Here is a 21,169-nt window from a genome sequence, read left to right as displayed (position 1 = left end):
ACTACACCGCACCATTCGCGCCGGTTCTGCTCCTACTCCAGAGTGAATGTTTTAAGATAGGACTGACATCGTCTCCGTTCTAGTTCTTTATGGGATATTTGCGCGGATCTGCATTATCGTCTGACCTACTGCCGAGATCACCGCGCGTAGAAAGGGGTCGTGCCCACTTCCCTCAAGAGGGCAGGGGGGCCATGCTGTTTCCTTCTTTACCCGAGTGGAAACCGAACATATAAAAAGGAGGCGTCCCGTCTTCTTCTAAAAATTGCTTCAGGACACTGATCTGGACCTCAAATGGTGACTGTAGCGGTGTGGGTGATTGTGTGTGTGACGACGCAGATCTACTAGGTCACAGAATTGTGCCACAAACTATCGTATTTAGTTGACATTTAATTGTCACTGTAAGAGGCAACAATTACCTAGTGAATACCCTGAAGGCTAACATCGCTTCTAGCTTACACAAAACAGCGCCTCAACTTCTCAAACTGCTATACATTATCGCTCCACTGATTTGGCATGCAGTGAGAACCGTTAGAAACGCTTGACGGCATGTTCGGTTTTTGGCGCCAAACATTAAAGTCCTTGCAAGTTTCGGACACTTTTGCTAGTTCCTTTTCGCAATGCCGGTTAATGTATTACTGTTACGACCCAACTTGAGACCCGCGATGATAACGGTGGCGGATTCAACAGCGGAAATTTCGAAAGGTCGTTTGACCCCAAGATGACACCACCAAAAAGGATGACTAGCTGGGAAATGGTCAATGGAGCTCTTCTCAAATTCGGCTCAGTGCGAACGACCTTCCCTTCTAGAAGCGACCGACGATGGACCGACGACAAGGGAAGAAAGGATTCACCTCTTCTGAGAGAAACCGGAACGAATCGGAGGAAGCCGGCGCAGATTCGGCTACGGCGCCAGTCTGTCTGCTCCACACCTGTATTCGACAGACAAGTGCTGCTTGCAGGAATGTAGCACCGCAGTGCGAAAGAGGTGCAGACTTACGTTTCCTCCTCGCCAGTTCCCACGTGTGGACTGTGCAACAGGTGCCTCCGTTTGCTGTGTTGTGTTGTGCCGATCTTTGTGTCGCGATGAATTGCCGCCTGGTGAATGGGCGGAGCCTTAGGCTATTTAACCTGCGGCCTAAGTGAGAACGAACGCTCTGGGCCTTGGGTAATAGGCTCATCCAGTGGCTCTGGGCCTTGGGTAATAGGCTCATCCAGTCGCTCGACGTCATGAACTCTTAATTTTTAATTCTTTGCTCTTTTCTTCATTATGTAAATAAGTGTCCTAAAAAGTGCCATTAAACCTGCTTGTTTTCGTATCCCCAACTCCGAAGCTTCAGACCGTTTCCTCATCCCGGACGAGCCCCCAGGGAGACGCAACAACCGGCCATGCTACCCGAGATATGACAATGACCAAGAGGCGCAAAGAGAACAAGAGATTTTAATACAGACCAAAGCTAGCAATTTTATGAAGTAGACAGTTATGAATAGATGATATGACTGTGGTGACGATGGAGGTGTTTGTGCGTTAACAGTGCTTTTGCGATGTGACAACGCATAGGACAGTAGCATAACCTCCTTCTCCCTTTACGGTACAATGTGAGCTTCGTCATTGTCCCATAATTTGAAGCCGCTGTTTTTCTGGCAATTTGGTGCTTTTCACAGCTACCGGAGGTGACGTGACAGGCGCCCAAAGGCCATAGAGTTAGCCAAGGGGACACGACTGCACGCGCCATAACCTACAGCATTGATAGCCGATACAGGTGCACTGCAGCAGATGAATTTAAGTTTGGTCGATACTTTGGCACTAATCGAAGCAGCGTGGCCATTCAAGTGATTTAATTCTCTGCGACGACCCGCAAGGGCTAACATTTTTGCAAAAAAAAGAAAGAAATCGGGAGAGATATTATTTAGATATATAATTATTTGCTTTGCATTGTTTTCTTCTCTGCAATGAAGGTGCTCGTATTTCGTGCTCAGGACTCCTTGAAGCAATGAACATTTTTTCTCGAAGCAAGTACAATGCTGGTAAAGCCAATGCAAAGCGCAGCTAAAGCGCTTCGAATCGCAAATTAAAACGTACCAACTTCTCGTTTGCGCAAGCATTCGAAGTAGACAAATTTTGGTCTCACCTCAGCTTTGCCTGCACTTGCGAAAGGCCTCTTTTGTCAACGGTACCTTCCTTTCCGTTTCTGTACTCCGCTTTTTTTTTCTGCCTCCCTCCCACTGGAACGGCGCGTGCCTTCTGTGGAAAATAGGCCGTAGCAAAGACAGTGCCTTGACTGCGCCTCATAGCAGGTGCTATGGTAGCTAAAGCTGCGAAGAGACAATAGTAAAGTGATACTGACTGAACGAGCAAACATTGCGAAAGTAAGCGAGAAATAAGGCGAAAAGAAATAACGTATTTCCCTTCGCTCCATGGCAAACAGATCTTTTCGCAAGCTCTAAAACACGCGCCGTTTGATTCCGTCGCCTAGCACACAGCCCGTTTTCTCTGTCGACAGCATGACGCGACACAATGAGGAAAGACAATCCTGCGCAGCTTTCTATGAGAGAGAGATAGAGATAGAAAATGCTTTGTATTTGGCGCCTCCAGCTATCGGCTTTCTGCTCTCCTAATCAAAGAAACTTTTCATCGAGCTGCTTCCGAGAACGATGGGGAATGCGAAGGCCTGCACGCATCGCCGAGACGTATACGTGGTAGCAGTACATTGGGAAACAAGCCGTTTCTACGCTTTCGGCGCACGTGTACTGCCTCCGGGAGAAACAGAAGTTGGGCTGGAGGAGTGGAAGCTGGATTGATAAATGAACGACGGCACTGCTCCGCCGACGATCGCTGCCGCGACAAACGACATGTCAGGAACGGAGGCGGCGGAGGAGGATGGAATCGGGGCTGCTTCGAAAAGGAACGAGGTGCGAAAGCCAAGTGAGAAGGAAGACGGGGGGGAGGCGGGGGGGGGGGGGGGGGTTAGTGACAGCATTAAAGCCCGGCTGACTTCACTTATTTCCTCTATATTCCCGTAGGCGGTGGCATAAAAGCGAAGCGGCACGCTGCCGCCTCTATAGCTGAGCCCGACCAACGGCTTCTTGTAGCAACATCTTCCCTCTCCTCATTCCTCTCTCCTCCTCTCCCCCCCACATCCCGTCGCGCCACCCGTCGGAGGTGATGCATGGAGCTTCGCATTGGTCACAGCGGGGGTGCGCCTGAGCATGTGTTGTCTTTTATCCGGGGAGGAAATGCGTCGAGTGACTATTAATGAGGGCGCTAATTCCCCAGCTTTTCCCTAGAGCACCGCTTTTTGAGACTCCTCTGCGAGTGTGGCGATGTTTTTACGCGTACCGGTCACGTTTTTCTGGTGTTGCGTTCAGCGTGGGGATTTTTCCGGGGATTTTTTCGAGAGTATTTAGAAGCTGGTACTCGAGGTTACTGCGGAAGTACGTCTGAGTTATCGCTTTCAATTGTGTGTGTGCTCGTATTTGTGACGAGGTTGTCTTGATTTAAGACTTCAGCTCTTATGTACTTTTATATGACTACCTTTTGCTCTGATGAGAAGTGTCTCGGGCACACGTTTTAATGCTTGTGAAGAAGGGGTTACGGATGGGTCGTCCACTCTTGTTGACGGCGATGGAAGAAGAGCAGAAAAGAATTAGAGGAACGCAGGGGAGTGGTAGGGATTTTTGAGGAGCATGGCGACGGATTGGCTACCTTGTTAGTGTGCTGAAAATTATTTTGTTTGTTTGTTTGTTTGTTTGTTTGTTTGTTTGTTTGTTTGTTTGTTTGTTTGTTTGTTTGTTTGTTTGTTTGTTTGTTTGTTTGTTTGTTTGTTTGTTTGTTTGTTTAAAAGAGAGCAGTAGAAGAACTTTTTCAAATCAAAAGTTTGCCCACGGTGGCTGCCCGCCACGCTGCAGACTCTTGAGTTTCCGACTTCTAAATTATGCGCATACCAAAAGCTGCTCTCTGGCGGCGAGCTCGCAGACAAATTCTTAGCATGAGCCGGCTCGTTAATTCTGTTCTTCCTTTTTATTCCGCGAAGCAGACACGAGAGACGCTGTGTCGCAATCCCCCTTTCTACTACATCATCCTCCGGCTTTACGAGAACCGCACAAGGGTATCTTCAACCCCCGGTCCTGGGTGCTTACAGGGCGTTGACATTGCGCCTCTGACTCTCTCTGAATTGCATAAACCGCTTGCTGATTAAGAGCGAGAAAAACCTTGTTTGTGGAAGCACTGTTTATACAGCCTGCTGGCTGAAGCTTCGGCGCAGTCGCCGACGCCGCATGAAATGCATCGGGATAAAAACGAGACGTCGCTAAGCAAAGACAGCGACGCCTGGAATCATTGGCATTAATCCTGGCGACTGGTCGTTGCCCTCGTTGCTCGCGTAAAGAAAATTCCGTGATGCCGGGTGTACTGCGCAATACCCTTAGTTTTCTTGGACAGTTGCACCCAGTAACGCTTGGCGCCTTCAAAACACTGTGTCAAACGAAATTTTACTACAGCAGGCGCTTTGTATCCCGCTTTATTGGCGTCATGTTCCTTCTATTCGTGCGTAGTTAAATCGAAGTACAGTCGAACCTCTGAAACGATTTATAGCAATAATGGATATAGCGAGGAACGACCTTTGGAAGCTCGGTCAGCACGGGCTATAACGAAGCTACGGCTGTAACGAAGCAATCGCCGGACCCCTTCGACATCGTTATAACGAGATTCAACTGTATTCTCATTCGAAATGTAGTACTGGCTGAGATGTGTGCGCCCGCATGTGTGTGCTCCTGTGCGTGTGTTTGTTCTTGTGTGTCTGTGTCAGTGTGTGTAAACTTCGCATACTAGTGAGAAGAGGAGTCACGTGACAGCTTTCCTTTGACGCGGCCGGCTGCTGCATATCATTCAAACTGATTGTCTTTTAAAGGGAAGGTAGCTGAGAAGGCAAATGACTGTGCTGCGTGCGATTTGCACACGACACGCTCGAAGATAATGCGTTCCTAGTCGAGGCCCCCTCCGTGGGTGCTACCCGTAAATTGAACGTGCTTCTACTCTCATTGTAATTGCAAATCAGGCTTTATGCTTGGTCTTTCTACTCGGCTCATCTTCTCTATGGGGCCCGTTTGTTTCAAAATATCCGAGAGTAGTAGCAGAGTAAGCGAATGAGCCCGTCGTTTTAGCCAGGTGTCGTTCTTTTTTCTGTCTAAAGCTGCTATTTGCACCGATTTGCTCAGATTGAAGATCAGTTGCTCATTTCATATAATCACATTCTTAACCATTCCAGACGCCACTCGTCATTTCTCTTCAGAAAGTTTACTTTGGGTTTTAAACAGTTTACGTAGGCCTCAAGAAACACAGTCTATATGTAACTCCCCCCCCCCCCCAAAAAAAAAAAACAGCGGCTATTTGTTCGATCACCAAACGCCGCATCAAAAACACCGCGACACTAAGAGAGAACGACACGGACAAGAGCGCTTTTTTATTATTTTTAACTCCAACAGCAACACGTCAGTGTCCTGAAAATGTCTAACAATTAATCTCCTGGAGCTCAGGCCAAGGATCATGTTTGCCGGTAGAGGCTCTAACCAACGAGTCGACACCATCCAAAACAACTCGGCCTCTTATCCGGACGTGAGCCTTTTCCGCGATCCTGTGAACGCATCTCAGGAGTTCATGCTTGTCTAGTGAGGACTTCACATGGCACTTCATATACCAGGTGCTGTGTGTGTGTGTGTGTGTGTGTGTGTGTGTGTGTGTGTGTGTGTGTGTGTGTGTGTGTGTGTGTGTGTGTGTGTGTGTGTGTGTGTGTGTGTGTGTGTGTGTGTGTGTGTGTGTGTGTGTGTGTGTGTGTGTGTGTGTGTGTGTGTGTGTGTGTGTGTGTGTGTGTGTGTGTGTGTGTGTGTGTGTGTGTGTGTGTGTGTGTGTGTGTGTGTGTGTGTGTGTGTGTGTGTGTGTGTGTGTGTGTGTGTGTGTGTGTGTGTGTGTGTGTGTGTGTGTGTGTGTGTGTGTGTGTGTGTGTGTGTGTGTGTGTGTGTGTGTGTGTGTGTGTGTGTGTGTGTGTGTGTGTGTGTGTGTGTGTGTGTGTGTGTGTGTGTGTGTGTGTGTGTGTGTGTGTTTGCGTGCGTGCGTGCGTGCGTGCGTGCGTGTGTTTCCCCAGCGACGCACATGGTACACGTTGGAGTACTACAGTCGAACCTCGTTATAACAAAATGGTTTATGACGAAACAATTGGTATAAACAAGGAATGGTGATTCCCCTTGGAAGCTCGGTCAGCACGAGTCTATAACGAAGTAATCGCTGGGCTCCTTCAGTTTCTTTATAACGAGGTGAAACTGTATATTCTCTACCGTGCTCCACACGAGAGAGGGTATGCATGGCACGGAATCACACTACTTGTGTGGTACAGGGCTGTAAGATATGATGTGTGGCATTGTATGTGATATGAATATATATGACCGCTATTATATGGTATGGTATGGTATGTTATGTTATGTTATGTTATGTTATGGTATGGTATGGTATGGTATGGTATGGTATGGTATGGTATGGTATGGTATGGTATGGTATGGTATGGTGTGGTATGGTATGGTATGGTATGGTGTGGTATGGTGTGGTATGGTATGGTACATGTGCGGTATGGTACGGTACGGTACGGTAAGGTACAGTAAGGTACGGTACGGTACGGTACGATGGGGTGTGATGTGGTATGGTGTATGGTATGGTATATGAAGTTTAACATCCAAAAGCGACTCATGGGCTGTGAGGGACGCCGTAGTGGAGGGCTGTGGATTAATTTCGGCCACTTGGCGTTCTCTAACGTGCACTCAAATCACATACCTCACGGGCGCTTTTGCAATTCGGCTCTATCCGTGACCTTGAGTTCAGCAGCCAAAGCCACCGCAGTGGACTTTGTACGAGAGGAGGGTGTGCCAACGCGGTTGCCTGAGTGGCAATTTCAGCTGCATCACTGCTTTGTACTTTTCCCGTGCGCGTAAAATGGGCAGGCGGAAATCCGAGCCATTTCGACGAGGAAAAAAGCGTTGCCTAGTTAGCTTAGCTGAGCGACGCCGGCCTCATCGGAAGCGAAGGCCACTATTCTCTACGCGGTTTGAAAACAGCAATGGCGCACTGCGGCTGTGTACTGAAACGCCACGTTGTTGTGATGAAATCGCAACACCGAGCTGTGACGGATGTCCGGAAACGAGCCTTCAGAGATGGCGCAATCTCGTCGCTCCTGTCGAAATGGGTGCGAGTTGCTGCTGCGTCTTCCGCACCCATTTACTGCCCGAAAAACCATTTTCTGAGCGACTGTGCACAAAGGGCGTGGCGCAACGTTTACGAGGACACCAGATCTTGTTGTCGCTTATCGTGCCCCAAAAAACTTTTGGATAGGGGTTCTCGGCGATTCGTGTGTGAGCTCGACGTTCTGACGCTGAAAAGATGTATATTGTAGTTCCGATGGGAGAACGTTCTATTTGTTTAGCGTTTTTTATGTATTTCAAAGACCCTGAATACTTACAGGTTTGCTTTTCGTTGTTCTTTTTTTTCGGTATACAGTGTTATTTCCCTGCCTAGAAAACCTTTGAGCGCCAAGTTTTTTTGGTAGTCATCTGCCGACGACAAGGAACAAATGGAAACACAATTCTAAAGCCTATTCGCACTTCACTGAAGTCACTCTAAACCGCGCCACAGATTGGTCAGCGTATCTCCCAAAGACTTAGAGAAAGGCCTCCACAACACAAGGCAGGAGGAATTATCTTCGAGGCGAAAACACAAGCAATACCCGTTTACAACAGCACTAAACCGTTTTTTTTTTTTTTGCGTCTAGACAACATCTCCGTTTACGGATCCCACTACGTCCTCCCGTCCCCGCCCCAGGTCTCTGCAAAGCTTCCCGAGGTTTACCGTGACTCCGACTCCCAAGAGCGCGGGCGCTGTCCCATCCAGTCGCGCCTTCCGTGTGTACGGAAGATTTACGATGACCCGTGACCAGACAGCTATTTTCAGCCAGCGCGGTGCCATTCACGGCGGTTCAAAACCCATATGCTCGCGCACACAGACTCGCGCGTGCACAGCTGTATAGTTATTCGCTCATACAAACACGCACGCACGCACACACGCACGCACCGACGTACTCGGGAAGACAGGGCCAGTTGACCGTGCTGGCCTTGCCTATGCGTGTGCGTACCTCGCGAGAGGGATGGCGGAAGGCGTGCCTTCGAAGCCCGGCCGCGCGACATCGGGTCGTGATCGGGGCTGACAGAGACGAAGTGGCTGCTGTCACCGAGGTGCGCTCGCGCGCTCCGTGCTCGATGCCGAGGAGTCTCTCTCTGGTTCCCTGCGAGCGTATCTGCGCAGTAAGAGAGGCGCGCGGAGCTCTCGTAAGAGAGGATTGAGTGCGCGCGTGGTTGGGCGGGGCGGGGGAGAGGGGATGGGCGCGAGAGTCTCCCCGGTGCGCCCGAAAGGGGCAGATTTGGAATGTCAAACGGGATACTACTCGCGATGGGCTTTCTAACGCGAAAAAAGAAAGGGCACAGACGTCGATACAGGAAGGGGTTGTGTCAGCCGGAGAGCAGCGGCGCCGAGCCGCTGGTGAGGGCTTTTTTAGAACTTTCTGCGTGCGCCACTTAGGGTAGTTGTGTATGTTATCGGTCGATACTGTATAATCCTTTGTTTTTCGCGCTGATGAGCATCGTACAACTTTCGGGCTGCACTGAGCTAGGAAACTGGTCTCTCGGTATCTCCAAAACAGTAAGCAGTGGCAATCAAACTAAAATGAGAGGCCGTGAGCGGTGTGCTGAAATTTTACAGCGCGCAACCCATGAGTAACTACGCAGGCTGTGTGGCAGTTGTTGCTTGACTGGGTGAAACTGCCCAGTGGTGAAACTATCTGCTTCACTCCTTAAATATGGAGAAAGAGAGAGGGCCGGATGATGATGACGATTATGAGATTCGATTTTAAAGTCGTGGTTGACATGATCGCGGTCCAGGAGATGAAATCGAAGAACAATTTTCCTAAGCATTTCACCCCAGAAAGGCTAAGCAGCAGGGCAGAGGAAAGGTTGTACCCCATGGTACTAGTGCGCAACGGCACGGAACCTTATGCACACGAAGTGGGTGCCCCAACCACCAGACTGCCGTTACGTTCAAGGTCTGATACGCGGCTACAGTAAGACCTGGGATGCACTGTAAATTTATGGCAAATGAAGCGGGGATCCTAGATGTATAATTTCTTTCGTAGCCTGCGTTTAAGTTTAGCCACGCCTCTTGTGTGCTTAGTATGTCATTGCAAGTCATATTCCGGACACCCTAAAAATAAGCGAAAAAAAATTGCTCTCCAGTGCTCTTGAAATCGCAGTGTTCGTTCAAGAACCTCGAATATGGGGCTAATTGACCATCAAGTTTAACGGACAGTGAAATCCGCTGTAAAATGCCGAGCTATCCGATTCTCTGAGCTTGACGACCATTGACTCAATAGCCATTCAGGTCTCTTGTGTAGTAGTGGTATTAGACCTATGCGGCGACGTACTCCAGGCGCTGAATTCGTTTACTCGTTGGCACGTGTAATACAGAGGCTCCCTTAAATTAGATCTCCGCCCAGTCCGAACAAATGTCCGGGCCTTTTCGAGCTGGACTCAGCTGTAGCCGACCGTACTACCTTCCCCTCAGTCAACTCCCCAGGCAGCACAACAACATTGGCCAAACGTCGCGCAAGTGTTGGCAAAACTTGGCACGAACATCGGTCCTACACTGGCATTTGGGCCGAGCGCTACCACTTCAGACATTGGCCTTACTTTCATGCCAGTTTTGGGCCAACGCTCGGCCGATCAAGCGGCCAACGCAGTCCCGATGTTCGTTCTGCAGCATGGACCAGCAAAGGTCTCATACTGGCATCCAACTTTCAAACATTGGTAGCCAACTTTCAAACATTGGTAGCCAGCTTTCGAATAATGGTTTCCAGCTTTCGAATATTGGCATCCAGCTTTCGAATAATGGTTGCCAGCTTTCGAATAATGGTTTCCAGCTTTCGAATAATGGCATCCAGCTTTCGAACGCTGGCACATGCAATTAACCCACTCGCCAATGACCGGCACTGTGGATGGATGCACATACATACCATTCTACCTAGCAAATATTCATAAATGAGGTTGCGAAAGAATTCCAGAAAAAAGACCCGTTTATTGCTTTGAGTTACAAGAATCACGCTTCTAGCGCACACAGGATGGTTTGCGCTACCACCAGCCACCGTGGGGAGTAAAGAAAAGGGGCCCAAGAGCATGGTGGCAGAGGCTGTGGGAAAACAGTTTATTTTCAAGTTTGATGCGTGCCGATCGGTTGGACAAAGCATCTCGGCAAGCTGCTGCGGCACGGCTAAGGCATCCATAAAGCGCTCAACGGAGCTGTCCTCCAGTGAACTGATCAGTCATATCCAAAGTAATCGTTGCACTCCACTTGCAAGGGGACTGCTGGACTGCATTCAAAGAAATTCCTCGTCTAGTTCTTGCACGATGGCCTCACGAAGCGCCAAGCCTGCAAAGAGATGCATGATGTCATGGTAAGTTGAATTATGGCCATCACAGAACAAAAACAAAAATGATTAAATAACACAGAATTTTGTGAAACACAGTCATCGTGAAGACACTAGCAACATATTTTACAGGATAATTTTTAATTTATTCTTAAGAATCAGCACCACATTAGTTGCACAAAGTGGAATTTAATTTACTAAACTTCCCTTATACCAAATGGTTTAATTTAGTTTAATGCGTCGTGTCGCACTCCCAGTAAATATATTCAATGCGAGATAAGCAAATTAATGTGATATTGAAAACAGATTAATGAATTATTTTGTTTTAATATAACTCGTATCTCTAAATTGCGAGGTAATTTTTATTCCAGTAAACATGCACAGGTTGTAGCGTCTCTTCCACATGGACGTCAAAACAACATTTTTGATTAGTTTTATTTAATGGGGTTAAAAATGCGGCTTGCGATTTTTGACGAAATACGCTGAACGCAAGGAACTCAGGGCACCTTTGTTTTACCTTAGTTGCTTCGCATGCATGCTATAGTTGGATTCGAAACTGCAACTTGAAAACCACATAGAAATACTAGTCTTATAGTCCAGAGTAATGCCCTTTTTCATTGCGAGAGAACTTGGGCAAAAGCTTTAACCAGTAATTGCGGATTTTCTATTGAGTCTGCAAGAGTAGACGGCAAAAAGAAACACTACGGAAGTATTACACATATCCTTACCAACTAGTCTGCAGTGGAAAATTAATTAAGCGGTTCTGATTTCCGTCGTGCATAAGCGGTAAAGGACATATTCCCGAATGCATTCTATCTCAAGTCATATGAGTTCAAACCCGCTGTTAGCCAAAGTAGTGAATCTTTAGTGAGTTCATCTCACCAAAGACGAAAAATTAAATTCTCACCATTCGGCCACAATTCCACTGCGCACGACGTCAAGCAAGCCATTTCGCAATGAGAGTGGGTACACAGAAGTCGTCCTCGTGCTTTTTGGCTCGCTCTCTTCTCCTTCCTAAAAAATAAAGGCGCATGTAGTCAAAGCAACATTTACTACAAAAACCACTTTAACTTCCAGACGTATATCAAGGTAAAAGAGTTTTAGTACTTACAAAAGATCTTGCAGGCGGTACGAACAGCGTCGGAGCTCTCCTAATATATGAGTGTGGCTTTTCGCGTGCACAGACTATGAACGGTGCTAGCTCCAGTGTGCATGCATTTTCGTCGCGTTGGTTGTGCACGTGGTTGAGCTCCGCCGTGCAGTCAAGAATGTGATGAGTCGCGCGGTTCCAAGACGAGCAGTGGAGACGGTGGTGTGTGTGTGTGTGGGGGGGGGGGGGGGTTGGCTGGAGGGGAGAGAGTAATTTTCCTTTACAAAGGTTTTGTGGTTCCGAGAAAAGTCCTCGAGCTGAAAGGTGGAGACAGGGAGGTGGAGGAACAGCGAAGCGCGTAGCTGCGTGCGAGGGAAAACAGGTTTGAGAAAGTGACAACCAAAAAGAAAAAATAGCGCTTCGCGGGGTGGGGGGTTAGCCCGCTCCCTGGAAAAGGGCACGGCCGGGAGAACAGGTGGGGAGATATTCGACTTGAAGACTTGAAAGAGAGAGGGAAAGAGGCCAAAACACGTGAAAAGGGTTTGGAATTTTTGGAGAATGAGTCACATGGCCACAGGCAGTACAGAAAGCAATATCTACAAGAGAGAAGTGGATGGGAAACACGGAAGCGTCAAAGTATTGCTACAAAGCTGCAGCAAAAGCCTGAAAATTTTGAAGTGAAAAACTTGGAGCTTCAAGATGCATTTCGCCAAAACGACTTGAGACACTCGCGTATTTTGTGGGGCCGTATGATGTGGCTTCTGTTAGTTCAAGATAGCTTAAAATGTTACCACATAACAAAAATATCAAGCAAAAGAAAATATCCAAGCAGAATGCGCGCTCTTTCATAGTTTCATGTACCGTACATGCGCCAAACAAGCTAGGTTAACATGCGTCTAACGCCAGTTGTCAGTCCATTTATTCAGTGGTCGTCGAAGAATCCTCAAATTGTTTGTTGGGGTGGAAGTTTCGCGCAAAAAAAAGCAAAAACAAACAAAGGCATGTTGAATTGTGGTTGGCAACTACTTTCGATGGTTTTCATCAATAAAGGTGATGTTCGAAAGAAAAAAAAACCTGCGAGTAAATATGCAAAGACGTGAGCAAGAGCTATATAGCCCCCAATGCAAATTACGCAACAGAAGAATAAAATGGTCAAAAACAACAATTTCCAACACAACGATTTGCAGAAAAGGAAGGAAATAGCAAATCAGAAAACACGGGAAAGGCGCGATCACAGGGCACGACGCAGGGAAGCGTAGGAATCGCTTAGCACGTGTCCGCGTGCGTTTATGAAGCACCCGCCTAATATTTCACGAGCGCAACGCATAATTCGAAATTACGAGGCGACTGCTTCGTTTCTGGACGTTGCCAAAACTGAGCACAATTTCGGTTTAGCGAATGCACTTGCGCATCTATTACGTTTGTATCGCGATCTCCCTGAAGCAGACACCAGCTGCGTACTGCGGCAGTGAATTCCTAGAGCGAATAAAAATAAAGTGATTTTTTTATTCCAAAAATTTAATCAAATGAAACTTATTTGATTTTTGTTGAAGGCACGTGTTGACAATTTTTGTTGAAGGCGTCTCGGGTGTAATCAGAACGTTAATTCTGATCAACAGGACTTAGATCGCAATTCTCCTAAACGTATTATTGCCGCTCACTGCGCAACCAGAGTGCAGCTTTTCCAACGGAATCACGGGTAGCTTTGCTCACAAACTGCAAAAGTGTTCGGTTAAAATATAATAATAAATAAAACCAAATCTTTGAACTCGCATGTTTTAGCGCGTTCGAAAATTATGAACTGCCGATATGGTACTCGACAATAAAAATAATTTTGAACCCATTTTAATGGATGACACAATGTTTACCAACGTTTGCCAGTATACTTTGAACACTGGATAAGCGGTGGCAATCCTAGGCCAATATAGCCAGCTCCCGGAAATGGCATAGCCAATTCTGGCAAAGAGTGGAACAACACTGGCTAACATGGCCCATGATAGCCAGGATTCGATGATGGCACAGCCAGCAATGGCAAACAGTGGGGCAATCCTGGCTAACCTGGCCCATGATAGCCAGGATCTAATTATGGCTCAGCCAATACTGGTAAAACGTTGGACAACCAGGGCCATTGTTGGATGTGCTAAGGAGTGGCACAACCAATATCGGATGCTCACTGGCAACTCTGGGCCTAGTTAGGGCCACGCTTTGCCAGTGGATTTCCAATATTGGCCCGCTGCCGTGTGCTACCTGGGTCAATCCCTACCGAAGGAAACTAATTAGGCATCGTAACGGTAGTTTGGACCATGTCCCTGAGGCTGCGGGGTCGACAAACCGAGTTGCTACACTTACTCTCTCTGCATGCACCTGTGGGGTCTATACCTTCCAGTGCCTCCGCGTCTCTGCTGGCGATTACCTAACCAGGCGAAGCATTGCGCTTAGCCTGCTTCCTTGCGCGCATGCTGCCGCACGAATTGAATAAGACGCAGCTTGGCTTTCCCGGCAGTCTACGAGGGACCGACCTCGCGGAATGGACCAGCACGCAGTTCTCGACCGTACAAAACGCCGAAGCGCGAATCGTAGGCGTCTCGTTGGGTTGGCTTTTTAGACTTGCGCAGCGTGACCACCCGAGGAAGCTGCTCATTAATCAGTGCTGCCGGTTCTGCTGGCTGGCGAAACTCCCTTGGCTGCCCGACCGCCGTGCGGATTTGGCTGGTGAAACGTGCGCTATCAAGGACCGTATGTGGGAGGTCGGCACGCAGTGAGCTGATCCGGGGCTGATAAGGGGTCGAGTTAACGCTAGCATCTCATTAGTCGGTCGAACTGCGGCGATCTCTGATTGGCTCTGCTGGGTGCGAGCGGCATCGCAAAGGTATTCCTCTCTCTGGACGCGAGTATGTTCCCCTCTCTATAAACGCTGCCGCGCTTTCGGGCCAACTTTTCGCGCACAAGGGTTCCAGTGTCCCAAAGCCCTCGCACTGTTTTGTCGATAAAGCTGTCCTGTCGCATTCGGTTGATGATGATAATGATGCTGTGATGGTGATTATTGTTATAATCAGTTTATCTGTATTAAATTAGAAGTGCTGGCAACATTACCGTTTTTCTTTTTCTCAAGCCCTTCAACAGCCTGATAATAGGATGCGAACAACGGTTACACAGTACACACACAGAAAAAAAAAAAAAAAAAGTCACACCACTGCCACACTTGTACGTGTACAATGCATTATAATACTCATCACTGGTGTCAGGACTTTCTGAATCAGCGTTATAACTGCATGAACCGGGCTCAAGCCAGAGGTGGCTGCATTGTTTGAAAGCTGCTTGTTGAGATGACAATGGTGACACGCAAATGGTCTATTACACACAAGCTAAGTGAGCTTGTTCTGTGCAAAGTGACCATGAAATGTTCTTCCATCGCTGTGTGGGCAGTATAGAAGGTGATGACGCTATTGTCTTGAGTTAGTAATAAGCCAGGGGGCTATCAGCTCGCTTTTAAAAAATACACCGCAAGTATATATTCGTGTTTGATTACACTACCGATTTACGTAGTACTACTGTCTGTGTCCAGCGCCCAAAAGATATAGAGCGATATGGCCGACGAATAGCATACGCAGCGGGGATGTTCCGTTGCATTTCTGGAAACAAAAATAAATGAGGAAAAACAAACATGTAAACATAAATACATACTTGTCGCCGCCCTTGCCGCGAATTACCTACAGCAATGACCTACGCGTTGCTTCCTTTGACATTTTTTTTTTGTTTCTCGGAGTGTCGTTTCACGCACCCAGAGCATCCGAGCGAAGAAAAAGGAGATGAAGTAGATGAAGGAAGTAATGGCGTCTATTATGTTCGATTGACTGGACTCGTGTTAGCAAAATTCCTATAGTAAGTGGATGTGCGGCCCAGCCGTAAATCTGAATCATGTGGAGCCACAACGGGTTCAGCGGGAACGCGTCATCGGGCCTACAGGCAGCGAATAACCGGACCGCCTGGGACCCCACAGTCAACGACAACGAAGAACCGTCTGAGCAGTGTCTCTTCAGAGTCAGGCGCGACATAGCGGATCTCAATGCGCGGCCCCTACCTGGAGCGTTCGTCGCAGCGGACGAACAAGACTTGACCAGGATCCACGCTCTGGTCGTCGGTCCAGGGGGCACTCCGTACGAAGGCGGCTTCTTCTACTTCATGCTCAAGTGCCCTCCAGACTACCCGGCCAGTCCACCGCGTGCGCGACTCATGACCACGGACGCCGGCCGGGTCAAATTCAGCCCGAACCTCGAGGAGAACGGCAAGGTCTGCCTCAGCATCCTGGGCACTGGTCCTGGACCGGCCTGGAGCCCGTGCCACGGGGTGGGAGGCGTCCTCCTCTCCTTCCAGTCTCTTATGACCAGAAGCCCCTACCGTGACGAGCCCGGCTATGAAGTGCAGAACCAGTCGCGTAACGTGTCCCGCTACGACGCCATCATTCTGCACGAGACCATCCGGGTGGCCGTGTGCGACCAGGTAGAAGCCTGTCTTCGAAGCTCGTATTCGCTGCCGCCGGCTCTGAGGGAACAGGTCTTGCTATGGTTTCCCGGCTTCTACGACAAGTACGAGGCTGCCGTCGGTGCGCATTTGCATCTGACGGGCTCCGAGATGACCGATCCCTACGGCGACTGGCGGGGAGTTTTTCAGTACGAAACGCTGATGACGAGGCTCCAAAATTTGAAGGAAGGAGTCGAGAAGAGGAACGAGGTGCGTGTTCAGAGAGACACATGATCGCCTTCCGCCCGACGCTTCCCCAGGGAGAACAGCTGCTGCGACGGGGCTTTGGAAATACGCGGCTAGTGCTGCGATCCAAGCAACAAAGCGCAAGTTTGTGACCACACAATGTGGTTAGCGAAGACAATATGCTCTAGCCCGCGCCCACTTTCACGTGATTCATGTGGCATAATTCGCTTATAATATAGGCCGTTTACGTCCATCAACCTATGGCAACGTTTCGTGCACTTGCTTCGAAGTTGTACATTTATTTCTTCGTGAGTTTACAACAATCAACAAAGTTCGTTGTGAATTTATTTTGTGCGATATTTGCGTTTCCTGTTGTGGTACTATTGTTGTTTTCCTCAAAAATCTGTTTCGCTTCTTACTTCTTTGTCTTTGACGTGAGTTTTTCTCTGTTCTTTTTTTTTTCTATGTCAAATTAGCTGAATCGATTAAACGAGCTTTGGTCGCAAGCACCGATAATGTGTTTTACGATTAGAAGTGCAGAGGCCACTAAAAGCCTTTTTTCTTTTCTCTCCTTGACTAAATATCGATATGGTACATTTATTTCTCAATAACTGACATCCGGCAAAAGTGCAGCCGTAACATGAATGTCTTGGAAGGCAAGCTGTTCAGTGAATCTTATTTCTGGCCCCTTCAGTCGGTAAGTTTAATGCTAAAGTCTTCAAGCTTTCGGGTCCACCCCTTGCAGCTCCGCAGTGCAATCTCTGCTAAGTGACGTTGGCACACTGAAGACTCTAAACATGCAAAAACCACACCACTAACATCTCAACTCAGTCGCTTTTAGAAGTCACAAGATCAGACGGAATTAGCGAGATAATGCGGCCGACACCTTTAACCCTTTCTCTCTCTCCTTAGTGCCAGCCCATTTGCGAAAATGAGGCCATTTAGAGGAGGTCTGTTATGTTATTTTCCTGTGGAGCAGAGCCCACCTAAGCAACAACGATTTGAACGATGACCGTTTCAAGCTGCTCTTACGCCATCAAAAATAAAATCACAACTCGTCAACCTCTTGTCAGCTCATTTCTTTGGAGGAAAAATTCTAGAGGCCCGTGTACTGTGCGGTGTCAGTGCACGTTAAAGAACCCCAGGTGGTCAAAATTTCCGGAGCTCTTCACTACGGCGTCCCTCATAGCCTCAGTTGCTTTGGGACGTCAAGCCCCATAAACCAAACCAAACTATCTTGTCAGCTCAGGTCAAATACTGCCGAGCGAGTCTACCTGAATGTGTCTTGCAGTTTCAAGTAGGGCACCTTGCGTGAAATAGCGGTACGAAATCTTGGCTTTCTTTTTTTTTTTTCTTGTTCTGAAATGCTAGCCCTGAATGTCTTTCGCTGAGTGGCAGGAGGCAGCACATGTAAATAAATAAAAAAAAAGCATCGCGGCACTTGCTGGCTCACGTATATCACGTCACTTCCACTTCCGGGTTCAAAATGTTCCTTGTGGCTCACATCTACCCGGACGACAACATTTGAACAGCAGGTTAACATGAGTGTTCCCGGTAACAGCATACCGTAAGTATACACTCGAATTCGAGCCGGCCTGAATTCTACGCCGACCTCGGAAAATCGCGAAACCAATAAAAGGAAACAAAAAATATTCTTGAATGCAGGCCGACAGAAAAAAATACAGACCAAAACCGGAAGGATGCGTTTATTCTGTCGTGTGAATAGTCATCATGAGCCTGACTGAATGCTGATTCGTCGTCGTCACTTAATATTTCTCTATAGATTTACCATAAAACTCTACTGCTTCAGCTTCCACACTATGATGACGGCTTCTTCGTAGTCCTGCAGACGTCATTCTTGTTGGTGGAGAGCTGAACAGCAGCTCTCGTTGCCTTCAGCAGCATACATTATTGAGAGGTATCAGAGAGAACAGAATGTAAGCATTCATTTATTGATTACTCCATAATTATGCGTGTCAAGCAAAATTTTTTATTTCTCACTAGTCTTCCTCCTGGCTTACAAGATGCGAAAGTCATTCTCGAATTTCGTTCAAAAATAACCTTAAAGTTCGCAATGTCACGCTTTGTTCCGTCTCACATTTCTCACGACTGTACATTCGTTCTACCCACGCCGCAATCTCGCACCTCCTGAAAATTCGTTTACTTGTTCGCTGTTAAGCTGTAGGCCTTGGGACTGAAAGCTCAGTTTCAGTGACGTCGCTTAGTCGGAAGCACCGTGGCGTAGAATAAAGCAGTTTACGCATTATTCTGGCTCCACACTTAAAAGGTGGCGCTGCAGTAGCGTTCGCGCGGAGCCGCACGCTCCGGACCTAAGCCGAGCTGCGGGTTTTGAATTCAGAGTTTTTGTAAACGGCCATCGGCATAAATTCAAGTGAACACGGTACTATGCTGGCACGGTGGCACCTATAGCACTTACACCTGAGAAATTCCCTCACACAGCACTTAGTTGTAAGGAAAGGTTGAGTCGCTCTTACCTCGCTTCCTATTTTCACCACAATCGCTGAACTCAAGGTGTAGGTGTGTGCACTTTCCTTCGTAGGAAGAGCATGTCTTTACCTTGGACAATTTTCCATGTCTTTACCCGCTCACATTCACAAAACTAACTTTCAACCCTTCATTTCTTCTCTCATTGCCGCCCCTGTGGCTCAGTGGTTATGGTGCTCGACTGCTAACTCGAAAGACGCGGGTTCGATCCTGGCCGCGGCGGTCGAATTTCGATGGAGGCGAAATTCTACAGGCCCGTGCACTGTGCGATGTCAGTGCACGTTAAAGAAGCCCAGGTGGTCGAAATTTCCGGAGCCCTTCACTACGGCGTCTCTCATATCCTCAGTCGCTTTGGGACGTTAAACCCCAATAAACCAAACCACAACGAAGTTCTGCCATGATTCCTTCATCCAGAAAGAAACAGTTACCGCATCTTCCCTTTCATAGGGTTTGCTCTATTCTCCTCTTCCTCCTCCTTCACACCTCAAATGTTGTTAGTTCTCAGCTAACAATATCGACATCTGAGAAAGGATACACTCAGAACAGAAAAGAGTAAAAAGAGAGTAAGCTGTCCTCAAGCGCACTCCCTTTTGAAGGCAATGCGCTAGATGACATCTTACTCCCCTTTTTACTCCCATTTAGGCGTTATTCGTGTTTAGAGTATGCGCATTTTCTTTCTTCATTACTTCCTATCCCTATTTTCATAGCCTCCCCACCCTCCGTCCTTTCTCTTGGGGCGGGGCTTGTTGTGAACGCAGTTTGAGACAGTTGCCCCGCCTTTCCTCTCCAGTGCCAGTGAACCCTACATGACTAACCGACCTCCTCCCCCTCTTTATTTCCCTCAGGGACGCTGACGCACCAGCTGATCAAGTTCCGCGCCGTGAGCGGATTCCTCATGGCGCAGACCTACCTGTCCACGGTGCTCCTCTTCTCGGGCTTCTACCTCGTCATCTACAGGCTCAACGTGAGTGCTGCACCCAGCCTTCGCTGAAAAGCATCCGGCTCTACTTTTTCTGTTTTTTGAAGCGAAAGCTTCACTACGCTAGGTAAAGCCAGTTTCACCATGGCCGCAAGTTTGACCTTTAAATGACCTTCATAACCAAAGTCCTTGCCACGTTGCCAACAGATAAAGTAAAGGAAAGGAAAGATGCAATACTGTCCCCCTGGGACAGTGGACACCCTAGTCGCGCTTTAAGCTACGAACCCGAATAAGAGCGCAGTGCTATTCAAGTTGGGCACATTTCTTGACTCTGAACTCTGGAAGGTTAACCCTACTCAAGGCGTTAAAAAGTTTTCTGCCGACAGTCAAGTTAACGGGGAGGTTTTCTCCGAATTATGCAATCTACAGGCCAGACCTGTTGCGCGGTGACATGGGAATGAAAAGTCTGACATTTTAACGGTCTTAAACCCCAGGTTTGTTTGTTCTTTTCAGTAGATATTGGCTAAGATTGCAAATTGTACCTTTTCTTACGGAGCATCGGTAGGCAAACAAGAACAAAAAAATATTTATTCCTGTAACTCTATGCCAACACCTATTCTCTGAGTTTGCTAGATGATATCGAAATTGCGTCCTACTTTCCCTACCGCCTTCCGCAAAAAAAATCCACGACAGGTCTAACTGTCCTCATATGGTTCGCGAACGTGGCGTGATGAATAGGAATTATATTCAACTGCGAACAGCACGTGATTAGTGTTCAAATGAAACCGGCTAAAGAGCCAGTTATCTGGAGAAGCTCCCGCCTAACAAGACGTATTTGGAAGCCGCTAAGACTGCTCCACCACATAGTCCTTCTTACCGTAACAAGCATTGGCATGGTCGGCTTTCCGAGTGTTGGCGTGCACCTTGCTGTTTTTGAGTCCGGAACTTGTAACAGGGTAAGCCGTCGGCTCTGAAGTTAAGCGCTTATGTTGCACCATTTATTTAGGCCTAGTGGATGTGTCGAGAAGGAAACGTTATGCTTCGGAGCTAAAAGGACTTAACGACTAAACAAACTGCAAAATGAAATGGCAAATGTTAGTTGGTCGTTATTAGTTCACGAACTGCAAAAGTTGAATGACGGTATATGGAATGCTTTTATTCCAGCTGCGACTGCCCGCACCAGCCCGCTCATATTAAACAAGCGTTTCCCATTCTGTAAGCGTTGTCACATTAGGCGAGTCGACAAAAAAAAACTATTCCAAAAACAGTTATTCTATAAACAGAACGCTTGGTATTTGATGTTTTTCTGGAGTCCTGTTTTCTTTTTACCGTTTCGCGCTAATTCTTGTTCTGAATCGTCCGTCCCGCAAGTAATGCTCGCTTCCGTTCTGCCTGTGTGGCCTCATTAGTATAACCATTAGTTACGGTCATTTAGTCAGA

General features: G+C 47.8%; 1 protein-coding gene and 1 pseudogene across 2 annotated transcripts in view; both read left to right on the top strand.

Annotated features, from left to right (window-relative positions):
• LOC149363948 (uncharacterized) overlaps nucleotides 1-21,169 on the top strand; it is a 158,813-nt gene that overhangs the window by 118,312 nt on the left and 19,332 nt on the right. For both annotated transcript variants that reach the window (XM_089570001.1, XM_089570002.1), the window contains exon 6: nucleotides 19,656-19,774. In XM_089570001.1, the coding sequence (XP_089426127.1) occupies nucleotides 19,656-19,774 (119 nt within the window). The remainder of the gene's footprint in view (nucleotides 1-19,655; nucleotides 19,775-21,169) is intronic.
• LOC149363949 (ubiquitin-conjugating enzyme E2 Z pseudogene) lies at nucleotides 15,517-16,353 on the top strand (annotated as a pseudogene).

The sequence above is a fragment of the Amblyomma mixtum genome, chromosome 2, assembly GCF_055824585.1.
Source record: "Amblyomma mixtum isolate Tamu chromosome 2, ASM5582458v1, whole genome shotgun sequence".
NCBI lineage: Eukaryota > Metazoa > Arthropoda > Arachnida > Ixodida > Ixodidae > Amblyomma > Amblyomma mixtum.
This window is presented reverse-complemented; position numbering and strand designations above follow the sequence as displayed.